Genomic DNA, 27,311 nt, shown 5'->3' on the forward strand with positions numbered 1-27,311 from the left:
GCCCAACAGAAGTGCCTTTTTATTTATCTATTTTTACTCAGTCACTTTCAGAACAAATCAGTATTTTAACAGTGTCTGTTGCTTATTACAAGGCACTGTAGAATGTGCATGTACATATTGTGTAGCTCTTGCGTGTTCCTTCAGGCTTTATTTCCACTGTATGCATACAGTAACCACTTTTCATCATGCATGTCTTTGTCAATCAACTAACCTTTCCCCCTTTTCAACAAAGGCTATGTACATGCCAATTTTAAAAATTTTGATCTTTTTAAAAATCTCTGCATGAGGAGAAATCATCACTAACTTTCGAAAGGGGAATCTTTTTCCCTACCCCCCACTTTGTTGAAAACTAAAAGTACAGCTGTGTAGATCAAGTCTTTCAAGAATAAACTTTTTAGGCAGAATTGAAACACAGAAAGTTATAGTCTAAATTGTTCAGGTAAAAGTATGTAAAGCAAGGTATCAATATAGGAAAATATTTTGCAGCTTTAAAAATGGCAAAGGCTGCTCAATGTTTGTAGCAATTTAAACTGTACAATGAAGTTGTTTTGCACAGACTTGATTGTTAACATGCATGAATTTTGGAAGGTTAAGATGCTAAGTAGTTTTGTCAAAAATTAGTTTTTGTCCAGGTAATGTAATTGATGAAAGTTTTACTCTATACAGTTTGAAATGCTCACTGGTACTCTACCTTTCCAAGGGAAAGACAGAAAAGAAACCATGACTATGATTCTCAAGTGAGTACACTCTTATTTATATATCTCATCAGGTATTCTACAGGGATGCCCTCCGGGCTGCAATATCTAATTTCTACTCTTCCCTCATTTTCAAAGGTACTGGTAAATCCTCACTCCCTATTCCATATTATTAATTCCCTTTGCCGCCTATCTAATTTGCTTTTCTATTCCTCCCCCATACCAGGTACAAAGAATTTCATAGCAGCTCTTTAATCTCTAATAATAACTTCAGCCATATGATCTTTCCCATCTTATTTCCATAATATTTTTTAACTTTCTTATCCTTTTTGATAACCTGTGCGTTTTTTCCTTGGTGTTTTTTTTCCTTTGTTTTAGGTTTGTGGGGCTTTTTGAGAAAGTATTTTTCTCCTCCTTTATCTTACCAGCTCCTCATCCTACTTCTTTATATTAATGGTGCTACCAACAACTTGCTTCTCCAATACTTCCCCTATTTGTTAAAGTGCATCCTCCCTTCTGTGCTCTCCTATAGCTTGCCCAAGCTCCAATTTTCCCCTTGGCTATTTTCAGTATAGATTTTGCATTAGCTATATCGTGGAAATGGCTTTCCTTCATGCAGTTAATGTTTTTGCTAATGAAGGTCTGCTTTTTTTTCCCTGCTGATTCCCCACATATTCTCTAAACTAATAAACTTATGGCGTAACTGCCCTGTTTTTGGGACTGTAGCCAAACACTGTGCAAACAAGTCTGTTTCCTCATATCATAGGTTCACTTCTATGTTTCCATCCATTTTTAACTAATACCATTTTTTTCCCATGAAAGCTCGTAAGACTATCTTAGTTTTCTTATTTGTTTTCTACTTTATTGATTGTCATTGTTATTAGTCCTGTTACCACTTGTCTACCTGTATATCAAAGTCGACATTTCTTCTACACCAACAGCCTGTTTTGAAAAGTAAATATATGAAATTCTTTCATATTTTTTCTAAGTAATTAGAATGTGAAAACCGCTAGAAAACAAACTCATTCTTTTCCTTGCTTTTACTTTCATAATGCAAAAGTTATGTTTTTCTTTGCCCTTGCTTTTCTTCCTCATCTTATTTGCAAGTATATTTAGTGATGCTACTTTCTTCTGCTGGCTCAGCACCATGCCAGTTCAAAGCTTCATGTGATTATTCAATGTCTTTAACTTAAAAGGTTCTATCTATTCACAGCAATTCTCACCACCTCCTATTTACAAGAAACTAGTCTGAGATAATTCTACTGCACTCTCACTTGTTTCAGGAGCCATGCATTTTTTTCTATCCATGTCTCATGAGTCACATCTTTCTTTTCTTCCCTTTGCTTGCATGTGACTCCACTCTGTTCCTCAGCAGTCTTTTCACTGTTGCTATAAATATCTTCTGTATTCAGCTGCCATGTAGAATATTCTCGTTGCATCTCCCCAGTTAATTGATATTCGTAGTCTTTGAGAGTGCAGAGAGTGGTGGTGAATGGAATTACATCGGGCTGGTGGCTGGTCACAGGTGGTGTTCCCCAGAACTGGATTTTGGGGCCAGTCCTGTTAAACATCTTTATCAACAATCTGGACAAGGGAATCAAGGGCACCTCAGCCAGTTTGCAGGTGATCCCAAGTTGGGTGAGAGGGAATGTGGATCTGTTGGAGGGTAGGAAGGCTCTACAGAGGGATCTGGACAGGCTGGATCAATGGGCCAAGGCCAATTGTGTGAGGTTCAATAAGGCCAAATGCCAGGTCCTGCACTTGGGTCACAACAACCCCATGCAACACTCTAGTGTTAGGGAAGAGTGACTGGAAAGCTGTGCAGAGGTCAACAGCTGAACATGAGCCAGCCATGTGCTCAGGTGGCCAAGAAGGCCAATGGCATCCTGGCTTGTATTAGAAATCAGGTGGCCATCAGGACCAGGGCAGCAACTGTCCCCCTGTACTTGTCACTGGTGAGGTTTTGGGCTCCTCAGTACAATAAGGACAGTGAAGCAAGTGAATAAAGGAGCAAGTCCAGAGGAGGGCAGTGGAGCTGATGAAGGGTCTGGAGCACGAGCTGCAGATCCCTGCAGCTGAGGGAGCTGGGGTTGTTTAGCCTGGAGAAAAGGAGGCTCAGGGGAGACCTTATCACTCTTTACAACTACCTAAAAGGAGTTTGTAGTGAGATGGGGGTTGGTCCCTTTTCCCAAATAAGAAATGACAGGACGAGAGGAAATGACCTCAAGTTGTGCATGGGGAGGTTTAGACTGCATTAAAAGAAAAGTTTCTTCACAGAAAGGGTTGTCAAGCATTGAGACAGGCTGCCCAGGGAAGTGGTGCAGTCACCATCCCGTGGAGGTTTTTAAAAAGATGTGTAGATGTGGCACTTAGGACATGGTTTTGTGGTGGACTTGGGACTGCTGGGCTAATGCTTGGACCTGATGATATTAAAGGTCTTTTCCAACCTAAACCATTATAGGATGCTATGATTCTGTAATTACTTTCAGATTTCCTTTGAGCATGAATCTCTTAATTCCCTTGCCAACTTTATTTTTTCACCTTCTAGTCTTTGTAATTGTTATTAGTTTCAAATAGCTGCACAGAAAGTGTGCAGTGTGTTTCATGATGTAAAGGTATTTTACCCTCTTTTAATGTTTTCTACGCTCATGAATAGTACACACATAGAAGTATTTTGCTGTTGGTAGTATAAACAGCTGAAAAACAGAAGATATTTTAAAGTGTTTTCTGATAAGTTCACAGTTGTTTTTTCTAGCTATATGTTCTCTTTTTATTTCCTGCATACTGGTATATTTTTCCTTAAATTTTTCGTAAAACTTTAAAATGGACAGGTGTGCATATGAACTGATATTTTCATAGTCTGTCATTTAAGATATATTGCTTTTCTTACCTTCTGGTCCTAAAAATCCACAGAAAATGCATTCTTCTTACAATACATGGTTTTTTTGGGTTCTTTATTTCTCACAACATTGTCAAGACAAGTTTTTGTTTTTTCTTGTGTGTTTTACCTAAAACTGAGAAACTCTGTAGTTTGAAGAAATCATAGGTTGCAGCAATAAAGTTCAATTTTTAAAACATATTTTCTCTTTACTGAAGAGGTATGCCTTCATAGAAGACTTTGTTGTTGTCCATCAGGAATGTCAGAAAAAAATTGCTGTCACTCATGTAGTTGCATGACACAGGAACTCTGAGGACCTGGTGATTGCCTTTTCTTCTGCTGTGTCACATGTCCAGTACAGGATTTTGTGAAAGGTGCTCCTTCACGATGGAAAAGGAGCAATGAGAGTCATAATCCCTGTAGTTTGCACAAGGGCCTCTAACTCACTCCTCTGTGGACTGCAGTACATACCAGTCCTTTGTTTCTGTTTATTGAGTCACTTCTCCAATAGATTGATTGCAATTGGTTTTGGCCTGGTTTTAGATTTTTCTAGGCAGTTGACCTTCCATGCTAAACCTCCAGGGCTGCATCCTCATGTTGGAGCTGTTTTGGATTATAACAGGACAAAGATTCCCACCCACCCCAGCACAGTCCAATCATACTTGTCTGTTCGTAGTCCTTCAGTAACATTGTAAATGTTACCATTGTGCTTTTGCAGACAGTGTGTTCCCTGCTTTCAGTGGAGCTCTGTGATACTTGACTATAAGCAGAAATGACATCACATGAACATGCAATGGTATCACAAAATATAAAATGCACGAGTAAGAATTCAGCTGCTAGTAGTGCATTCCAATCAGGAAGCATTGGATAGCCCACTGCCCATTCCTCCACTCCATGGGTGGCCTTGATCTGCCTGTAGTTACTGAAGAGCCCAAAGAAGGCAAAGTTTTTCAGACTTTTCCTTTTCCCTACCGCTGACTTTTTTAATGCTGAAAGGAATGGAAAATATTGCAAATTCTAGTTTTAAAGTAATGAACAGTGAACCAGTGGCAACACACAGACACTTGCTGAAGTGTCACGGAGATGGACATCTACAAATCCCTGAAATACAAGGCAGATCATGTCTTCTGACTGAAACCTACACAAAGCTTGTGTTGTGGACTGTTACAGAAAAAAACAAGGCACAGGTTGAATTAGTGATGGAAAGGAGGCAATTCTATCCCTCCTTACCATTATTATTGTAAGAATAAGTGAGCCCTTGTAACAGTGAGAGAATGGAGACTCAGTGTTAAGGGGAGAGGAGAAAAATATGGCAAGGATTACAAAACAAAACTAAATGACAGAACTACAAAAACTTAAATCAAAAAATTGAAGACTGGCAAGCTGGAAAAATAATATTTGAAATAGACTGGGGAGGGAAGTAAAAAGAAAAAAGGAGTGATCTTTTTTAGGTTTTTTTTACCTGCTGATCTTTTAAAATGTCCTACCTTAAATCAGTTGGTGTTATCTAGCTTAGGTTTCCTGTTATTTTTCCTAGGTTCTCTTGGTATATGTCCTGTTGTGGTAGTTTTCTTACTCCTTCTAAACTGTCTTTTATATGAACTATCAGAATGGTTTGTTTTGTGTCATTTGGTAATAACTGGACCTATAAATGAATCAAGCATATTACAAAAATTTATAAGTTTGTAAACTGTTATCCTGTAGCTATTCTTCTCTATGTGTTTTGCTACCTCTTCCTCTACTTAAGTTCCTGAGTCATTACTGAAAATATTATACTATTCAAAAAAAAAAAAGAACAAACCAAAACAAACCCCTGTTTACATGACTGACAGCACTTTTGCTCTGTATCTGATGTCTGAAGGCAATTTCTCAGTGATGCTGCTTTGTTACAGATTTTTTGAATGAAAAAGGAAGGGAGAATGCAGAGTTGATTCTCACCTAAATATATTTGTATACTATTAATTATTTTTACTCTATAGGGCCAAACTTGGAATGCCCCAGTTCTTGAGTCCTGAAGCACAGAGTCTTCTGCGAATGCTCTTCAAAAGAAACCCAGCAAACAGATTAGGTAAAATGTTTAGCAAAATATTTTAAATTTTATCATAATATTCATAACATCAGTGATAAATTTTGGGTTTTATGTAAAATAGGCTTTAAAGTAAGAATGTAGTTTGCCTGTTTGCTCTTCTAGTGATCAACAAGGTATTATCATTTCTGCTAGTCATACATCTAAAATTAATGCAAAAGAAATAAGAAATAATTTTGCTAGCCATTCCTTTGACCAAGGAGAAAATAGTTCACAGACATTTTTCTTCCTTATAAAAGGAGCAGGTCCAGATGGAGTAGAAGAAATTAAGAGGCATGCATTCTTTTCCAAAATAGATTGGAATGTGAGTATCTAATTAAAAATTAATTCAGTAAACTTCTTGGTTAAGTCTTTGGTGGTGTCGTATCTTTTCCATTCACTATGTGTTCCTTCTCTTCAGAAATTATACAGGAGAGAAATTCATCCCCCTTTTAAACCTGCGACTGGCAGACCTGAAGATACATTTTATTTTGACCCTGAGTTTACAGCAAAAACTCCAAAAGGTAAACAGATAAGAATGAAACTATTTACATATTCAAAATATAGAATTTGAGTGGATCAGTTTTGCAGTAATCCATTCAAAATTTCATAGAAAGTTGTCTTTACAAATTTGAAGTGTTACCAAAATATCAGTATTCTCCCACAAAAACGTAATGTAGATATGCTGCTATATGTAAATATTTTAGTAAAGTACTGGTATTTGTATTAGAAAATTGTGTGATTATCAGTTGTGTTTCTAGACAGTATATGCAAAATAATTCATTAATTATTTGTATTTTCATCCTCAGAAACACTTTCTGAAAATTCCAGTCTCTGTGTAGAATAAAGCTGTAGTTTGCTCCTCAGCGTAGACATAATCTCATATCTATATTTTAAAAACTCTGCTTGTAAGTAGACAATATGTTTTTCAGATTCACCTGGTATCCCACCCAGTGCTAATGCACATCAGCTCTTTCGGGGATTTAGTTTTGTAGCTATTGCATCAGATGATGAAAGCCAAGCAATGCAGACAGTTGGAGTGCATTCAATCGTCCAGGTGAGTACATCTGCTTAAAAAAAATTGGTAGATCAGTCAATTTAAAAAAAATCAATTCTGTGTCTTGGTGGAGGGATTGTTTCCTTCCTCAGAGAACGAAGTACCATGACAAAGTCATTATCAGCTTTTATACAAGAAAAGTAAAGATCGTATTGTTTTATCCAAACAAAATCTCTGAAGGTGCAGGACCTGTTTAATTACTGAGCAGCTACAAGTGTAAATAGGTTTCAATCCTTAGATGAAAACATTCTACCATCTCTACTGAATTAACTCTTTAATATCGAGCCATAATTATAAAATGGAGGGGAATAACAGATGTCTTGACTTTTTTCCCCATGCATGAAAATGTCAGTTGACTCCTGCAATGCAGTAGTAGAAGGCACTGAAATACAATTGTAGATTATATCTGGATGTTCTGGACTGCTGTGCATCTTGGAATCCATGACCCAGGACATGGAATCCATGTCCCTCCCAAGCCACTTTAAGTTAATTTGCTAATCTGTGCTATTTTATGACTGATTTCAGTGTATCAGACAAGTCAGTGTTACAGTACATACTCAAGCTTTCGCTTCCTTGAAGTATTAGAATGACTCCAGTACAGTCTCCCATATAATTGTGAGGTTGTCACTTCTAATAGCCTAATGCAGTTGCTATTCTTAAATATTCTGCTATTGCCAGTGCTGCTTATTTTTGCCCAACAGACCTTTGGGAAGGTGTAGTTTTCTGTGAGACAAGAAAGGTGAGCCTTTTGCTAGAATGGGGAAGAGGATTGCCTTGCCTCTTTATGAGGCTAAGATCGTTCCAAAATACACTGGAGAGCTTACAACTAGCAGGGACAAAAGCAGATGCACGTACAGGAGAGAAAACTGGAAGACCTCTGCAAAAATTGTTCTTCTACTTTGTCTTTCTGCTTTAAATAATTCTAATTACTGAGTCATGAAAAACAACTGGTAATCTAAATTGTATTGAAAACTTCCTAATGTGGGTAGGAAATAAAAAGGTGTGCTGTATGACTGGGTATTATTTGTATTTTGCACTGCACAGGTATTTTGAAAATGTCTGAGAAATTTTAAAAAAAACCACAATTTATTCAGAACATGCATAGCTCTTATATTTCCTTAACATTCTCATTATGTCTAGAATAGTCTCAACATGCTTTTTTCTACATGTTACTGTTTCATGTGTAATAAAAATTTTGAAAATACAAGTTTATACCCTCTTTTATTCTCAAGAAGCTGTCTGATTTGATATATGCATAGAATTATTTCTGGTCCTGGTATCTTGCTAGAAGTGTCTGCAAGCTTTTCTGTGCTACTTCTTTCCCCCATAGTTTTGTGGATGAAATTATTTCTCTTTGTGTATGGTTTCCTTCTCTTGTAAAGGTCTGTTTCTCTGATGCCTTTCCTCTGTGCCCCTCCACCGCTTCCTCACTCTATTTCCTCTTTTCTGTGCTGCAGGATACCCAGATGGTTTCCTGCAAATGCTTTGCATCCTTTGCACAAACTCCTTACACTAGAACACCATTTCCTTCCCTTACAAGAGTGAACACTTGTCCTTCTTTCAGCTTTTTATTTCTGTGAAAGGATTTTTTGACTGCCACTCCATGCAATTCCATTTAATTATATTCTATTCAGTATGTCTGAATTCTCCAGCTGGCATTCATCTATCTATTCAGATAACAGAAACAGTGATACTTCTTTACCATTGTTGTATCACTATTTTATCTCAAAGTCTTGTGTTTTTCTTTGGTTTGGAGACTCTATCTTTAATAAGTCAGTAATCAGAAAAATAACTCTGTCAGTTCCTAAAATACAGTGAGTATTATTTACAATACATCTAATTTATAATTTACCCCATACTAATTTTGAACAGAAGGTAGTGGCTCTTTAGACCACTTTGACGTTGTGTAGTCATCAGTTGAAAGTTTGAAGCAAATCGATAGAAATTTTAAAAAACTTATTTTAATAAAAAGATCAATTACATATTAAGAATATTCATCAATTGATAATGTTATTTTGGTAGCAGTTGCACAGAAACAGCATTCAGTTTACTGATGGATATGAAGTAAAGGAAGATATCGGAGTTGGGTCTTACTCTATCTGCAAGAGATGTATTCATAAAGCTTCAAACATGGAATATGCTGTAAAGGTAATGACTTTGTTATAAATCACACTTTTCAGATTTTAGCATTGGGCGTCTTTAATTTATTTGCCATAGAGAACATAGAGATTAAGATAATTTTTTAATATAAAAATATATTATATGCAACTGTGAACTATACTAGTCAACCAAATAGAATATATACTGGGAGATATTTATATAGAATTTCTGTGGCTTTTGTTATCCATATGCTATTTTGGGTGGGGAAAAGCAATTTTCAGTCCTTGAATCACCTGTATCATTATGGCAACTGATAGGAGCTGCAAGACTGCTTCTAGGAGGAAAGGTACTGCAAAAAGCGTTCATGACCTTTTATAATTTTTTTTATAAATGTAATTTAATTGATTACTTTTATTCAAACATGGTTATATATGGGTTTTTTGCTTCCAAAGTAAATTCATAAATTCTCAGGTGGGTAAGGCATTTGTAACAATGTTAAGTCTGGTACAACTTCCAGAATAAACTTCTGCTCTTTGGTTTTGCTTCCTAGTTTTCAATAAGATTTTTAATGTTGTTATTCTGTTATTCTGTTGGGCTTTCTTAACACTTCTTTGAAGGCATTAAATTCTTAGTTGAAATCAGAAGATTTCCCAGAACTGCAATTACAAGGTTTTTTGTCTTTCTGTATAACATTGTGGGACTGAATGGTTACTATGAAAGCAGAAGTATGGATTAGCAGATTTTCTAAGTGGAAAAATAAAAGCACTCTTTAAATCCTGTACTGTGAGACAGTTCTCTTTTTTAATTGCTGAAGAGCTTACTACTTAATTATATAAAATGTGAAGATGAATTATGTTTTGCTATATCCTTACATGTAGATTGCCTCCTGGAGACCTTCCAGTTTCAATCTGGTAGTTAAATACTTATCTTTATTCTTGTTCTGGCCAGGAACAGATTTGATTTCTGTGCTCTCAATTTGAAGTAATTTTTTGAAATTAGAAGAAAGTACTGGTGTAGCTGTTAATTCCCTCAGCTACAGCACTTATTGTGAAGATTGCTTCACTTTTTCTATTGCCTCTGTTAAGGCATTTTTTTCCTCAAGGAATCATGACAAAAGCAATAAGGTGATCAGTGTCTGATGCATTAGGATGGGGCTGTAGCAGTACGGGCATAAGATGAAGGCGTAGGACAGAGATGGAGAAGACGTTATAAGAAATTCTACTGTTCAGGAGAGGAAAAAAATGAAGAATATTTTCTAAGTAGGGCAAAACAATATTTTTCTTGTTTACACAGGGAGAACTTCAGAGCCTTATAGCAAATCTCCAGAGATTCAAATGGACTTTCATAATGAATGCTTGTTTGAGTTAACGTTGAGAAATTTTTACTTTTTCTATTTTTTTTTATTCTCTTACTCTCCTGCTTTATCTTTTGCTGCACCAAATATTTGTTTGAGATTAGCATTGTGAAAATCAGTTCATTAACATAATCAAACCAATATATAATGTTAAATTAGGAACTTCCTATTTTATTAAATAATAAGTGACTGAGGACTTATCTACTCAAAAGCTTTGCATTATTTATCACAGCCAAAGGGATCAGATCACTTATCTTCCGAAATGCTTTTCAAGAGAGATTTTTTTCACTTTTTCCAACATTTTTTGCTTTGCCTTGCTTTCCAATTTAACAAACTGGATTTGGGTTATAGTCCATGCCCTGTACAACAATAAATATTGTTTAACTGTTTATGCCCGTAAGCACCCCAAGGTGTTACACTGTATAATATTCACAAAAAGAATTATGCTTATGTATCTATTTGCTCTTACAGATTATTGACAAGAGTAAAAGAGATCCAACAGAGGAGATTGAAATCCTGCTGCGCTATGGACAGCATCCAAATATTATTACCCTAAAAGATGTAAGTAGTGTTTTAGAGACGTCCTTTCATGTATTATAATCATGTATCACTTTCTAATTTGAGAGATGACAAATTAGATTTTAGATTTGTGTTCATATTTTTCAGTATTTAAAAATAAAACAATGCCCCAATGCAATTTATTCAACAGTACCCAGTTTTTTACAGATATGTTTTCTTTTAAAGATGCTCATATTTTGGTACAGCATAATCCTAAAGAGTCAAATAATTCATCCTTCATAAATGCTAGCACAAAAACAAGTCATTTGACATTGGCTGTATTTTTAAAGGAACAAGCAAGGCTTTTTTATTGCTTAGTTAACTTTGAATCTGCTTTTGTCTACATTAATCAAAAGCAATTTTAATGTACATTATTATATAACTAAGGATTCACTGTTAGCACAGTACCCGAGGTAATTTTCATGGAGAGTAGCAAGTATTACTCAGTAGTAGACAAAATCTTTCCATATCCATGGTTGTCAGTCTTTTTTACCTAGTATCTTTGTCTGGTCTTTGTATGGAACACTATCTAGCTATTTTTTCTTTGCTATTTTCTCTGACCATAGAAATGCTTTGACTATAAAAAGCAAGGAATAGCATAAGTCGGGAGGTAGAGGTTTTTCATAGTGAACAGTAGATTCTGATGATCTAACAGAAAAGGAAAATTGTCTTTCTCTGCTTGATTATTCATTGAAGAGGATTAAAAATTAAAAAGGCATATGCTTAATGACTTTGTTAGACTGCAGGAAAATATTCTGGTTCCCCAAACAAAACCTCAAGCAAAACAGCAAACCGTTTCCTGGAAGCTGAGCTCAGCTGAAGGGCGATTGTCAGACATTTTGAAGTCATTAAAACAATAGCTCATAAATACTGTGGAGATGAGCACTAGAGAACTCTGCATGAAGTTCTTCTACTACAATCTGTCTTCACCTTATCAATATCATATAGTTTGGCCCTCTCTTGGATGAACAAAATAAGGCAGATATACAAGGGAGCCCACCACGGAACTTATCTTACTGCAGGCTGGATACCACAATTACAATCCCACTTTCTGTTCTGCTTCATGCCGTTGGGCAATAAAGCAACTGTGCTAAACAGAACCTGCATCAGCAATCATGTTGCTTTTAGTGCTGCATGTTGGCTCGTGTGTTACTTTAAGTCATAATAGAGGTTATGTTATTTAAGTGGGAAGGCAAACATAAGAATGTGGGCACTTTCCTGAACTTTAGCTTTATGAATATTTTACATTGAGAACAGAGAAATCCAGGCAACCTTGAACAGTTGCCATATATGCTGAATTATTTTACTCTGTAATTAATTTTTTATCATCATCAGTCATCTTTCAGCAGGAACCGTCTTTCATGCACAGCAACAGCAATACACAAATGGGAGACTACAAAAAAAAAAAAAAGCCTTAAGCCCACAGAGAAAGAAAGACAGCAGGCTGTAATTCTCACTCACTTCAGCTTCAGATCAGTTCCCCAAGCAGACATCATGGATGTCCAGTGTAAGGAAAGAGGTATAGGATTCCTATATAATAGAAACTTGCATAATATCCAATATTGTAAGAATTTAACATTAAGTTTTCATTGTCCTAAATCTGTAGGTCCATGGGGCAGATTGCTTGCATATCCCACAGTACAGTGCTATTGCAACTTTCAGAGGGAACAATAAGGAGTGTTTTTGCTTCAGGTCTCAAACTCGAGCACCATGTCCTATTATAAAAATAAAACTCATTGTTGATTTGCTCAATTTTTCATTCAGTTCCGCATCAAAACTTAAATGCTTCTAATCTGAAATATCAAAGTAAAACATTTCAGCTATTAAGTGCCTGTCTGTGGAAATAATTATCCTGCAAGAAGTAGTTTCTTTCTTTTCTTCTATTTCAAGAAGAAACGCAGTAATACTTGAATTTAGCTTAGGATGGAAATTTTAATTCTTGTTCAGCCTTTTTATGTTATTTAATTCTGAAGGTGTTTGAGTTGAAACAATGGATATGCAAAAGACCAAATTATTTCTGCAGTGCACAGTCCTCTGGGGGTTTTCCTTCTGATTGTTATCAGTGGTCTTTTTCAGTTACACAGTATATAAACAAAAGAAGAAGCTATATTGTGCTAACTCAGATGTCCTTCTTGTCCAATATCCTGCCTCTGACAGAGGCCATTAGTGGATGCCTAGGAAACAGTGTAAGAACAGAGGAAGCACACAGCTTCCAACAAAACATTACCTAGAAACTTCCTGTGCCAGACCATTATATGTATGTATTTTAATGTATTAGTTACTGTGCTGTAGCAGAACTTTTGTACTGTTTTGAGTTATTTAAAGCATCGCTTGAAGAATCTTTTCCAAAGCATTTTAGAAACTTGAAACAACATATCCAGTCTCCCTGTCCAAGTGCTTATTTTTGAGTTAAAAAAACCCCTCACTATATGTATGTAAAATCTTACTTCACTTTGCAAGAACCTTGTTTTCTTTCTCCATTAAATTTTATGTGCCTACATTTGTTTCTTACTGTAGTTTCTTCCACCTTGCCTGGTAGAGAAGACATACCAGCTGATCTTTGGCTCGTGCCCAGAGTTAATTTAAAAAGTAGGGTCACATTTATGATTTTAGCATAATACTGTGCATCTGACCATGAAGAAAACTTCAACAGTATTTATTCAGTGCAAACAACTAAGCTGATAATACTGTTAGAGGCATGGGGGCAAGGGGAATGGTTTGTTTGGGGTGAGTTATTTGTGGGCTTTTTTTGGCAGGCAAACAGGACTAGCAGATAAAATAGTAACCAAATGCAAATTTTGCTTGAATGCCTTCTGCAGTACTGAGGTGTGTCTGCTCTGTCTGTCAAATGAAATAAGCTTATTTCCTTATGTTATCCTAGGATTTCAGAAAGCATGCCTATTAAAAAAAATCCAGTTTAGTATCTAGAATTAGATAATTCTGCTTTTCAGTACTGTGTAATGTTTAAAGTCTTACTACAAACACATTCAGATGATCAGTCATTTATATTTAATGGGGGAAAATTTCTGTTAAATGATAACACAGAAACTCATCGTGTCTTCCTCTCCTTAAGATCATAAGCTTGTAAAAACCTGCAGAATAATTTCTTTAACATTCTTCCTCTTTTTTTTTTTTTATTTGGTGAGAAGATAAATCCTTCTAGTATAGTTAAGAGCACAAAAATTTTGAAGCTTAGAACTTTAGTAGCATGTATTTCCCAGGTTGAGATGAAAACTTTTTTCCTCTTTTCTGTTATTTAGCTGATATCTATTCCCAAATTTATTTTACTACAGCTTGGATAATTGTTTCTACTTAAATTAGTTCTAATTTCAAATGTTTTACTGAAGAAAATAATTGCAGCATCACCATAAAAAGATAGGTTGAAATGATAATGGGAAACAGAGCCTGTAAAAGTTTTCACCAAAGCAGGAACCAGTTCTGGATGGGTGGTTTGAGCTGAGCCAAGGCCAGGTTGGATGGGGCTTTGAGCAACCTGGTGTAGTGAAAGGTATCCCTGCCCATGGCAGGGGGGTTGGAACAAAAGGATCTTTAAGGTCCACCGTTCTATGGCAGTGCAAGTGAAATGAAATGCTCAAGTGTATTCCTTAAAACGTGTTTTGGTATCGCTCAGTCTGTAGCGCCCCCTGGTGATAATATAAATAATTCCCAACCACTGCTTTCCTGGAAGATAAAAGCCATGCAAAAATTAAGCCGTTTTCCAGAACTAGAAGTAAGGGCTAAAATATGCATATTTTATAAATTTTAGACTTCGATATAGGTTTTTTGTGCTTTGTATGGATTCACTTCAGTGTTCATGGAGGCTATTTGAGGTAAACTTCCATTTATTTTTTCTATTTTTTTTCTGGCTCACTGTTCAGTTGGAATGATCTCTGTTCATATTTGTAATTTGGTGCAATAATTGCTGCTAGAATTAGCTCTGGTTTTGCCTTAATTAGGCTAGCTTCCATTTTCTACTACTTAATTTCTCTCATGTCTAGTTTAATTTTGTTTCTGTAAAACTATTGGGGCAAAACTATATGTTAATCATCCTTTTTTGTCTTTAAGCACTTACATGCCAGTATTTTTATGTTATTTCATTACTGTACTGCCTTTTTGTAGGAGGTTTTGTGTTCATTTCTGAAGATGAACCATGTTTGGATAGTGTGTGGGTTGAGAAATATGGGGCAAATAATCGAAGAAAACAGCTTGTGGACACACCTGCTCCATCTCTGAGTGTTTCACGGGAAGACAGCAGAGAATAAACATTTTGAAGTTTACATGTTTATGTACTTTTTGCAGGTGTATGATGATGGAAAATATGTATATGTAGTAACAGAACTGATGAAAGGAGGAGAACTGCTGGATAAAATTCTCAGGCAGAAATTTTTCTCCGAACGAGAAGCCAGTGCTGTTCTGTTCACAATAACAAAAACGGTGGAATATCTCCATGCACAAGGGGTAAGTTTTCATCTCAGGCAAAATGTTTATAGTTGTTAATATTCTTCTCTTTCAGAAGCATAAAGTCATATCTTGGTACATTCTTCTGTGTAGTAATTAATTCTTTGTAAACAATTACATTGCAGCGGGAATTCATGTTGAAATCAAAACATTCCTTATCACCTGTGTATGTGTTCAGATAACTGAGATGATGCAACTGTTTCTGTTGTTCTTCATGTAGTCTGTCAACAGTGCTGTGGAATATGCAGATAATGGCTAACAGAGAGGATAGGAGAGGAAGAAAGTCCAGGAAGAAGTGCTAGGACCAGTGCTTTTGCTTACCCATAGGAGCTCATATAATTTCAATCTCATCCTGTGATAGACCCTGAAAATTTATTTTCCACCTATCACACTTGTAATTTCTTTGACTTCTTGGTTTTGAAGAACACTGTTTATGACTTGTAACTCCTGTGCCATAGAGTCAGGAAGTTGTCGTAGACTGTTAGGAGACAGAAAATTGACACTTCGGGAAATTAGTCTGGAAACAGAGGAAGTAGTTATGTGCCTTGATTTATCTTAATGGAATTTTTGCTAGTCAGAAGGCCAGTGTGACAATTGCATGGCAAGAGTGACAAGTTGTGTTGCATTTTTAAGCAAAGAAGAAAAAGGGAATAGAGAAAAAGCAGAAAGTACAGGTGCAAGGAAAAGTCAGGTTGCTCATACGTGATGTTATTACCCAAGGAAAGATGCTTTGGAACATGTAGTACTCGAATTATTTTAAGTAACAAATAACAGTTCAGCACACACTGACATTTCTGGAAGCTGTTATTCCAGAAAAGTTACGGTCAAAGTTATCTGTTATCTTATTCTGTGATTCATCACTTTCTGAATCACTTGTTCATGTGTGTGGTTTCATTTGAGTCTGTGTGCCCAGGACTAGAATCCTTGGCCAGCAGCATCCCTGGGAATTATGAACAAACCTTGATACATTCTGTATGAAAATACAGATAACAGAATAACAAATCATAACTTGGTTCATTCTTGCCAAATGGGGCCAAAAGAGGCCCAGTGTCCTTGCATCAAGTAAGGGATTTTAGGAGCCTTTGTTTCTTTACTGTAGACCTCTGTAAATATTGGCATTTTAACTTCTATTAGACCACCTGCACTTTGGAATTATGGGTTTCGGAAGTTTTCAGGTCTTATGTTAAGTACATCTCCACGTGAAAGAAGGCCACATATGTAAACAGTGAGCACTTCAGTAGTCTAATTTTTGTCTGGAAGAGTCCTTCCTGTCTTCAGTGGATTTTCCTGTTGTAACTCCTTTGGACACCAGAGGAGCTCATTTGAATATGGTATTATGTAATATCTGGTTTGACAGACTCTGAATCTGTGTGCAGTCTCCACAACCCTTCCCAGAAGGAGTTTCCTCATGGACATTCATAGTACTTTTGAACTGAAAAACTAGCTAAGTAAGGAATGAAATCCTCCTCATCATTCATCTCTCACCCAAAGCATTCTAAAAGCATACAGCAATTAAAGATTGGCACAATAGACATCATCATAAGGATAAACAAGAAGTACCATGTCATCTTGGAGCAGCAAAATTCTGCATGCTGGTAGATAATTGAGACTGCTAGTCAAAACAATGATGCTAAGAAATAAAGAACTGAAAGGTCTTGCACATTGTTTTGCTCTCTTCTGTTGCTCTAAATAAAATTTTATTTCTGTACAAAATATCAAAATAACCTAAACAATCTGACATTTTTTTTTTAAATTATATTTCTAAATATTTTCAAAATTTAACTTTGAGAAAACAGCTTAATACAGGAAGGTATTTTATTTATTATTTGACATAAACATTTTGATTGCTTGGGAATTAGCATTTGTATTTGAACTAGACTGTTACTCTTCCCCCTACTTGAGAATTGCTTCCCCTTCTTCCAAAAAAAGCGTAAAACTCAAGCAGACTGATTCTAGAAACTGCCAGATCCCCAGATCTGTGCTGCTTCTATTGCCCACTTTTTCCTTTCTACCCCTTTTAGAATCTATTTTAAAAAAAAACCCTGAAGCATCAATGAGAATAAAACTGTGATTTTAATTTTTTTTTCTTCTGCCTCTTGGAGCAGTAAAGGATGTTTCACTCATTAGTTAGAGAAAAAGGTTTCTCATCTATTTGAGCACCAAAAAACAAGGGCTATCAGGACCTGGTTCTCTCATACACTGACATCTAAAGCCAGGATGTTCCCCTTAACATCTACTGTTCCAAGTCAAATTCTTTAATATCATTTGTATATTTTAGCTTACAAAGTGCTTATTTCCATAATTTTAAGCATTTGTTTTGTTAAATCTGAGAATTGCAAAGTACTTGCAGGCTGAAAAAGTCTCTACTAAACAGCCTGTGTGTTAAATGGCTTTGCAACGTGCAAGACCCTCTGCGCTCTTTTACTTGTTAGCCTTATATTATTTACTTTCCTGAAACGCTGCTCACCTTGGAGGAGTGTGTAGAACTTCTGCTTTCTGCACATCCCTTACTTGCAGGAATTTGGGAGTATCTTCTCATTCCAACGAGATTACCTTCTTTAAATATTTCACCCCAGTCTCTTCTGTTCAGGTTTAACCATGAAAAGCTGTGTTTATTATTAATAAAACACACAGGACAATCAGGAAGATAAAGGCCTTTGTGTTCTATTTAAATATTTAAAGGACAACATTTAGATCCCCCCTACTGTTTTAGAGCTGTGTATACCCTTTCCTTTACAGAGAGCAGACTCTGGAGGCTTTAGGCTAATTTGTCTTGTGAAGAAAATATAACCGGTCATTACAGACGCCCATAACTCCAAAAGACATTACCAGGCAAAGGGTCTGATTTAAAGAGCCTTGTAGGTAGCATGTTTAAAAGGAATTTTGCGATTCAACCTTTAGAACAAGACATCTGGAACTCTCTCTGCAAATAAATTAGGGGGGTGAGATGTTTGGAGGGTGTTTTATAGTTAAGAGTTTCCAAGTTAGAATTGTAGCATTCCAGACACCACTAAGCATCAGAACCCTGCAGGTGATGGCAGAAGGTGGAACTCTGCAAACTGATCACTGGTGGGAGACTTGAAATTAAGTAGCAGAATTGCTAATTATAATAGAAAGGTTTTCATGTGTTTAGCTTATTGTATTTAGCAGTTTGTTTTATTTTTTCAGGTTGTTCACAGAGACCTGAAGCCTAGCAATATTCTTTATGTTGATGAATCTGGTAATCCAGAATCAATTCGAATTTGTGATTTTGGCTTTGCAAAACAACTGCGAGCGGAAAATGGTCTTCTGATGACACCATGTTACACAGCAAATTTTGTTGCACCAGAGGTAAATACCAGGATAGCTTATGTGCCTTGATTTATCTTAATGGAATTTTTGCTAGTTAGATATGTTTTTTTTGTTCTTGCATAACAAGTAGAATCACTTTGTAAACACTAAAAATTTGAAATCTTACTATTTTTATGGCATAATCAAAGCATTTCTGAGCAGGTTTTTCAGAAAAAAAAATATTTGTCTCCCTCAGGTTTTAAAGAGGCAAGGTTATGATGCTGCATGTGACATATGGAGCCTTGGTGTTCTGCTTTATACCATGCTCACTGGGTAAGGGTAATTTTAGTTTGCTTTGCTGTAGAATAGCAAACCAATATTAAAAAAAGAATAATAAATGTAGGTCCACTGTTGCAGATGTTTCTATCAAAGCACTGATTAATCTCCACTTTGGGGTTGAGAATATGCTTTGCCTTTAGTAGAATCCAGATTTGGAGGGACTGACGTGAAAAATTCTTTGCTTCTAACATCTCATCCATTTTAGGTGTTTAATTTCTGCTTAAAGGTGATTTAGGACCAAGATCATATTGTCTCCTGAAAATTAGAAGATTAAGCAGCATATATGTTGAAGAAAATATATGTTGCAAATAAAATTGAAATGCATTAAAGCCTGATTGTGTGCAAAATTGAGCCACTGAATAGTTTGAAAGTGATGCAGTTAGGATATAATGTGTGATAGAAAAGCATTTTATATGCAATGGAAATGAATTGTAGAAAAGATGATGAATAATAAATTAAAATATAGTACCACAAGTTCAAAAGATATTTGGCAGATACAATAGCAACTAGATTTATCTTTTTATGCTGGGTTATTAAGGTTGCCACTTCAGTGGAAAAATCTGCTTTTCAGACCCAATAGAGAATACATGCAGTAAGAACAGATCCGTAGTCAGTGCCATGTATTTTAACATGTTAAAAATAATTTCTTTTTACAACTGTTTGACTATCTGTTGCCTGTAATTATGCTGAGCTCGCTGAATCTTACAATCAGATTTATAATACCTATTGAGGTCCGGGTTATGGAAGTTTATTAACATTGAAATTGTTTGCTTAAATAGCTACACTCCTTTTGCAAATGGTCCTGATGACACTCCAGAGGAGATTTTGGCCCGAATAGGTAGTGGAAAGTTCTCTCTCAGTGGTGGTTATTGGAATACTGTTTCAGACACAGCTAAGGCAAGTATATTTCCTTTGTCCTTTGGGGGATCAGGAATGGACAGCAATGTAACACGTTGCTCATAATGTATATTTTATATATGATTAGGTTTCACCCATTTGTTATTTTAAAATACTGATCTCATCCCTTATGTGGCTGGAATTTTGTCTTCTGTTTTTGATCCTTTCATGTTTCAACTGTCATTTGCATGTAGGAGGAAAAACAGCTGTGCCTTACGCTGCAGTAGTTAACAGCTGACCTTAGAAATACGGTGTGTTTTATCAGTATCCACACCCATGCACAGTTATCCGTGGGGAGAAATGCACTATTAAAGCTTCATGTGGAAGCCTGACATTAAAAAAGCATATAGACAGTCTAAATCATGATAATGAAAACCACTGAAGTATTATATTTTCTTTTTACTGCATTTGTACAAACTAAAAATATTGGACAGCTTTTTTGAGAAGTACATTAAATACACCAAATAGACTCTAAATGAACTTCAGTGTGCAATATCCTTTATGTCCCTTCTATGTAGATGCTTAAAGTGCTAAAGTTTTCCTTATTTAATTGGATACCTTCATTTTGTGTTACCAAGTTTCCATTAAGTCACATAATTAAAATATATACTGTTAGCATTGCAGGGTGATTTTTCATTTGTTTTAAACTGACATTACGAGCATATTTTTATACCTCTGAAATCTTCAGTTTGGAACTCTAATCTGTTTTAAAGCTGAAGTTTTACTGTTATTTGCATTGACCCTTTACATATTATTTTGAATGTATATTTTGAAACAGGACCTTGTTTCAAAAATGCTTCATGTTGACCCTCATCAAAGATTGACTGCAGCCCAAGTTCTTAGTCATCCCTGGATAGTTCACTGTGACCAGTTGCCTCAATACCAGCTGAACAGGCAGGATGCTCCCCATTTAGTGAAGGTACGTAGATATTTTCAGCTTGTTTGTTTAGCCAAAAATAGTGTAAACAAAAAGGGGTTGTTTTGATTTTAAAGTTAGGGGTAGCATGTGTTTCCTCTAAATACTCTGAGAAGTTGTTATGACTGATTGTTGCACTAAGCCCTAAAATGAACTTGTAATATGTAATACGATTTAACGAGAAACCACTTACAGGGGGTAAATCTAAAATATTTTAAAAATACTTTAATTTTCATGTGTTTGAAATCTATTGGACTTACTTATACTGGAAGGCTTAACTGTTAGGAAACCAACATAAAGAAATCATTCATCTGATGGTGAAAAATGTTGTCAGATGAGTATATGGGAGCTGAAAAATTGTTTATCTAATTTTACAGTTTCAGAGGAGTGTTAATTGTCAGTAACTAAAATAAAGTAATATACTTTGTGTTCACAGTAAAAGCTAAAGAGAAGTCAAAAGGGCAGTGTTAATTACAGTGGTATCACACTATTCTGCAATCTGTCTGAAACAAGATCTGGTTTTGACCCTGAAATTTTTTTTGACTTTGAACAAGCAGAGGAAAATCAAAAATAATTGAATTCTACTTCTCTGTATTCCACCCTGTTTGCAGTCCTACGTTCAAGAATCTCCTGTGCAACATAAAAGGGATCTGAAGAATATAATTAACACTGTCTCTGAGTCAGCTATTAGAAATTTCTAGCATCCAAAACCACAAGTGGAACGTGGGGGTTGTTCTGATCCCATGGCTCGCAACTTTCTAACTTTTTTTTAAATAAATATTCATGTTCTGAATAATGTTGGTGATTTTATATATTTTGTTGGAAACTGAAATGGTTATATAAGTGATAAGCAGAGACAGCCTATTAATGGGATTTCATTTCCCAAATATCTCACACAGCAGAGAAGAGAACTTAATTTAGCAATCTAGCTTATACCTTCTGGTTTTGACATTATAAGCAATGTAAAATCATTCATTACCCTAAAAAACACTCACTCCTAACACTGCTGGTATTGGAGTAAAGCAGCAGTATGTTTCTGTTTTGTAGATGAAAATAGACTGGAAGTTAAAACTTGTTCAGAGTCTCTGGCATTTAGCACTGTGTGTCTGTGGTGTGTGCGTCAGTCACAACATACTCTTACAGTTTTTTCCCCTCTACCCAACAGGGTGCAATGGCAGCAACTTACTCTGCTTTGAATCGTAATCAGTCACCAGTTTTGGAGCCAGTTGGCCGTTCTACTCTTGCTCAGAGGAGAGGTATAAAAAAAATTACCTCAACAGCCCTGTGAAATGACCTCAACCAGACACTTGGTACCATGGCATAAGATGATAGCACAAATCATGGCGACAGGTAGCACATATCTGACAGATACCTGCAAGCACACTCTGACCCAGCTGGTACCTATAATGCTGCTGCTCCTGCTGCTGCTACTGCTCTCATCTACTCTCGCTTTAAACTGTTGATGGCAAGTTACTGATCTCACTGGAGCCACAAACGGAGTGACAAGTGGAAACAATGAAAATGATCGTGTTCGCCACTGAATAAACCAGAAGAATTACAAATGCCACCTCTGTCAAAAATACACTGAATAAAGCACTCTGCACCACATAGCATTATTTTTATAAGGAATATTTTTTTTGTCCCCTAAAATATTCTTTGTTACAGGTAGAAATGGACAGTTTATGTTAAGCACTTAGCTTAAACAATCTGTTTATATTAGCACTATATACTTTGTGCCATCCAACATTTTGTATGTTTTTGTAAACAGTTCACAAGCAGTACATTTCTGTGCTGTTTTCTTTAATGTATACATGCCTTGTTTTACTTAGATAGATATTATTAATCATTTTGACAATTAAGTCTGATTAAACAGTTCACCTGGATTAATCAGTATTGTTGGAAAGCTCTAAAAGAAGCCTGACTGTTAAACAGCTATTGAATGTAATACTATGAATAAGTAGTTCTCCTCACATATGTCTTTTCTGCATTTTTGTGTTTTTGACACCACGTCATGTTATGAATATCAGGATACTGTTTATAGTACTCAAAATTCAGACAGTGGATTTCTCACCATACTATATATATACAATAGGTAATATAACCCAGAGAAAAGATAACTTGCTCTGTCTTTTGTTCCCCTTCCCCTCCCTTTTAGTCTCTCCTGTCTAATCTCTGGACTCAGGAGTCACTGCTAAATACTTTCTGATAGAGGACATTTCTATATCGTTTATTCTTATAATCCATTGTTAATATTTTATCTCCTATGACTTTTGTTTAAGCTGCAAAGGATTTGTTCAGTGATTGAATGTTGGCATTATAGAAGAAAGACAACATTGAAGATAAAGCAAAACATTGTCCACTAATAAGTAGAAGCCTGTAAAAAGTAGTTTTAAACTGCATTCATTGCAGTTGCAAAACTGATGGATCTAATGTTCTGTCAGTTATTTTCTGCTGATTTTAACTGACATTAAAAGCAAAATGAGAGGCGAGTCGTACAGATCTGTTTGGTTAGAAAAGGGTAATTCTAATTTAGCATGAAAATAGTATTGTTCCAGTCAGGTAAGATAAAGCTGTTCAGAGTGAACATTCTCACTTGTTTGCAGATGGAAGCAAGTTTGTAATGAGGATGAAAGACTCACTTTAAATAGCAATATAAACTTTTAATACCCTTGGCCTCTCGGTGTCTAAAGTAATTAAAGGCGCATCTCGATGGCTGGTCTTGAAAGATCAAATTGCCCACATGAGAAGGAGCACTGGAATGTGTTTGAATTCAGTGAGTGTTCCACTCCACCAAAATTACATGCTGCATTAACTCCTTTCAGATATGAAAACAGCTTTTGGGAATTCAGCTTTAATAAAATATGGATCTGGGTGAACATCTTACATGAACAATGCAATTTAAAAACTAAAAGGTGCAATTTTGTGTTGTGCATAAGAAGGTATTTTCTTGGTTTAGTTGTATTAAATTTCTTTTATGATGATTAATTGGCTTGTTTCCCTGAAATCATCAGAGGTTTGTTGAAAGGGAGAATAATCTTTATGACACCACAGATTTGCTCTAAATGAATGGGAGTGTTTCTTCTGCCAGAATTTCTGAGCTCCTAGGGGAACCTTGCTTTGTTAAACTTGAAAACGATCCCATTATTGCCCTTAAAAATCTGCTAAATATTTAATCCATGATATAATTTGGAAGGAATTGGTTTTATAAACAAGGACTCTTAAATTAGCATAGATCTCAGAAATTTGAATACACAGCTCTTCCAAGCAATTAGAATTTTTCCCTTACTTGGTGCTCTAGCATTGACATTTGCTTTGTACAGGTGCATCTACCCTTTCTTCAAGAGACATCTCTAACTAGAGGCAGAAAAAGACCATTTTAATTTTTTTTCGACAGTGTCAGCAGTTCCAGAGGAATTTAGTAAAACCTTACCTTTCAGAAAATGTATTTTCAGCTCTGTGAGCAATTTTAAGTTGGGCTTCTCAAAGCCTGGAAACTGTACTTTCTGGTGGCTTTTAAAGGTGTTGATCAGAAGATTAACATATCTAGTCAACAAACAGGATTTAAAACTGATACTGTTGAAATAAAGGGATGTCAATACTTGCCAGTGTGTCAATAAGAATAGTTCAGGAGGGAATTTCTCCTCTGTTCAGTGTGTATCTATAGATACCTGGCAAACAACAGACCAAAAAGAGGAAGTGTTAAGCTGCCTCACTATTGGCAATATCCATGTTAAAATAATTTAAAAGTACTTCCAGTAGTTTTATTGTAGCCGTATTTTGTTGTCCTCAAGCTCACTGATGATTAGCCAAACAGTGAAGCAAAGTTAACTCCTACATTTTATGTATCTGCTTTCTCAAGTGAGCTGTTAATTTAGTCTAGACTTGGCAGATGTTGCTATTATGTCATGTATAGAGCAGCAGAGAATGAACATTTTAAATTGTAGCAAAACAACTGGGGTTTAGCATGCCCTAATTTGACTGTATTCAAGTCTAGATATTTTTAAGTTGCTTTCTAAACCAAGGTGTAAAGGGTCTGCCTATTTTACAGGCTAGACATTGTTTTATGTACCTTACGTCCTTTCACATTGATTTTTATGGTTTTGTAGCTGCAGCTGTTAGAACCTATAGAGAAATCCAGATAATGGTTCTTTGAGTCCCAGCACCTTTCTATTAGAATGTGAGTGTATGATAACACTGTGTACATTCATTGCTGGGCTGCTGCTTGGTCTGCAAGGCGTAGCAAGTGACTCAAGGGTGCAGAGTCATAGAGGATAAAAAAAGGAGAACTGCAGATACAGGTGAATTTCTGTATGTCAGCCATGGGGTTTTTTAATTTCTTTTAAGTGTGAAATTATAATTTACTGTGCTTGAGAGCACAAGCAAATGGAGGGAAGAGTATAGTTGCAATACACGTTAAATGCCATCTATATCCAGTAAGGGCAGTGTTCTGTATTCATAATCACTATAACACTGAATGAAACTTATAAGGAGTTTTTCAAGGAAGTATTTAAAACTTTTTTCTAAAGAGACAAGGCCATAAGAAAATACATTTACGTGTCTGGGATTTTTTTTTTTGTGTGTCTTTTGCTTTTGTAAATGTGGTGTACCAACTAAAGCTGTGCTTTTCTATTATTGGAAGGAAAGGATTCAAAGTGTGCTGGCCCTTAGTAAGCAGCAATGGTTAATAGATGAATTTTCACTTATGAAAATGATGTAAATGATTAGTTTTATCTGATACTCTTGACCTAATCAAAGGGAAGATGTACTTATGAGGGATGTAATTATTTTGCAACCTAGTTTGGGGGGGAGTCTACTTAAACCGTTTTTAAAAAATTACAAAATCACAGATAAAATATTTTTCTACGATTCTATACAATCATACTTTATACTAGTTTTCTCAGCATGGCATGTAAGTGAGTCTAAGGTACTGTTCCAGGAAATCAGTGGTATTGTACCTTATTCTAGACCATTACAATAGCATCTGTTAGATGCTTGGCACTGCTGTCATAGAACTGAAATGCTAGTTTTAAAAAATAAAAAAAAAATGTACTGAATACTTTAAATGATTGTTTTATTCAGAGTCTGATATAGAAAATGTTCCAATCATGTTATTAATGTGTAATTAAAACTGTTCCAGATGTAACTAGAAACAGTTCTGGAAAGTTATCATTGCTTGTTCTCCTGTCTAATGGCAGGTTTTGTAGTCTTCAAAAGAAATTGAAATTTCTACTATGAATAAACTTTCAAACATCTTAAAATGCTGTTTTGTTTAATCATTTGTCCTGCCTAGTTATAAAAGTCATCATTTGTTCATCACTAACACTGAACTCTACCTTTACAGCACACGCAGTGTGCGTTGCCAACCAGAAAGGCTTTTTAATAAGTGTTTGTGAGTTATAATGTTGCAGTGTCACCGCACGTTGAGTCAGGTAAATAGAGAGCCAAAGGAAAAATACACATATTCAGCAGATGCTTATAGACCTGATCTATGATACAACAAGACCGAAGTGCAAGGATATTGTGTTTTAATACCTTGTAAAGATCCCAGTCCCCTCTAAAGTAGCACTTAAAGGGAGGCTGGTAAATAATACCTGCAATGCCTGCATTGCTCTGGACACTGAAAATAAAGGCATATTTGATAGTTAACAAACCTTTTAAATATTTGAAAAGTGAAATTATATGCAGAAGCACTCCATAAACAACAGGCCCATATTTTAGCAGTTCACACAACTTGGAATCTTACTTACAGCTGTCATTTGTTTTAGCCTTACAATCTGGAGAACATGGAAGATTTTGAGAAGTTCGCATAGTTTACATAAAAGTACAGTACTTTTGATAGGGAGTTTATGAGAAATGTAACCAGAGGCCTTCTTCAGTATGTACCAAAAGGAAGGTGTCCGAGGTGGAGAGGGGTTTGGTGACTGGTACAACAGAAAGCGAGGAGAGAGGTGAAATTCACACATGGGATCCAAGGTGTGCATCGCTGCTGCCCTTTGCTCGCACAAGGCTTTGACCCACCTGTCTAAAAGCGTCTTTAAATTAATTTACAAGTAAATTGGATGATCTGTCAGCCTCCAGAAGCTCTGCAAAGGAAGAAAGGGGGGCTGATACAACACCGATATCCTGCTGTTATTATCTCTCCTTACTTTAGCCTTCCTTACCTTCATACCTGCTCACTTACAGAATGGTTTGGGTTGGAAGGGACCTTAAAGATCATCCAGTTCCAATCTCCCTGCCATGGGCAGGGACACCTTCCCCTAGACCAGGTTGCTCAGAGCCCCATCCAGCCTGGCCTTGAACACCTCCAGGGATGGGGCATCCACAGCTTCTCTGGGCAACCTGTTCCAGTGTCTCACCATCCTCACAGCAAAGAATTGTTTCCTGCTATCTAATCTAAATCTACTCTCTTTCAATTTTAACCCATTCCCGCTTCTCAGGTCACTACGTTCTCCCGTAAACAGCCTTGCCCCATCTCTCCTGTGCGATCCCCTCAGGTACCGGGAGGAGTTATCCCCGGGAGCGCTCCGGCCCAGCGGTGCGCGCTGCCGGCTGCTCCTCCTTTCCCTTGGGCTCCCCCACACGACCGATCCGCCGCTCCCGGCCCTTCCCGGCCGTGTCCGCACACGGGGCCGGGGCGCGGCGGCGCCGGGCGGTGCCGGGACCCCTCCGGGCCGCGGGGGGGCGCTGTGGGGCCGGGGGCGCCGCGGCCGGAGCGCAGCGCACG

The 27,311-nt window shown here is 36.4% G+C and overlaps 1 protein-coding gene across 2 annotated transcripts in view; it reads left to right on the forward strand.

The window, feature by feature from the left end:
- RPS6KA3 (ribosomal protein S6 kinase A3) overlaps positions 1–25,845 on the forward strand; it is a 76,486-nt gene extending 50,641 nt beyond the window's left edge. For both annotated transcript variants that reach the window (XM_027637563.1, XM_027637569.1), the window contains 13 exons: positions 667–737; positions 5,553–5,641; positions 5,899–5,963; positions 6,060–6,162; positions 6,571–6,695; positions 8,718–8,843; positions 10,621–10,710; positions 15,007–15,165; positions 18,334–18,495; positions 18,692–18,768; positions 19,554–19,671; positions 20,450–20,590; positions 21,753–25,845. In XM_027637563.1, the coding sequence (XP_027493364.1) occupies positions 667–737; positions 5,553–5,641; positions 5,899–5,963; positions 6,060–6,162; positions 6,571–6,695; positions 8,718–8,843; positions 10,621–10,710; positions 15,007–15,165; positions 18,334–18,495; positions 18,692–18,768; positions 19,554–19,671; positions 20,450–20,590; positions 21,753–21,875 (1,449 nt within the window). In that variant the 3' untranslated portion in view covers positions 21,876–25,845. The remainder of the gene's footprint in view (positions 1–666; positions 738–5,552; positions 5,642–5,898; positions 5,964–6,059; positions 6,163–6,570; positions 6,696–8,717; positions 8,844–10,620; positions 10,711–15,006; positions 15,166–18,333; positions 18,496–18,691; positions 18,769–19,553; positions 19,672–20,449; positions 20,591–21,752) is intronic.
- Positions 25,846–27,311: the final 1,466 nt, after the last annotated feature.

The sequence above is a fragment of the Corapipo altera genome, unplaced genomic scaffold (genome assembly GCF_003945725.1).
Source record: "Corapipo altera isolate COAL_440 unplaced genomic scaffold, ASM394572v1 0, whole genome shotgun sequence".
Classification (NCBI taxonomy): domain Eukaryota; kingdom Metazoa; phylum Chordata; class Aves; order Passeriformes; family Pipridae; genus Corapipo; species Corapipo altera.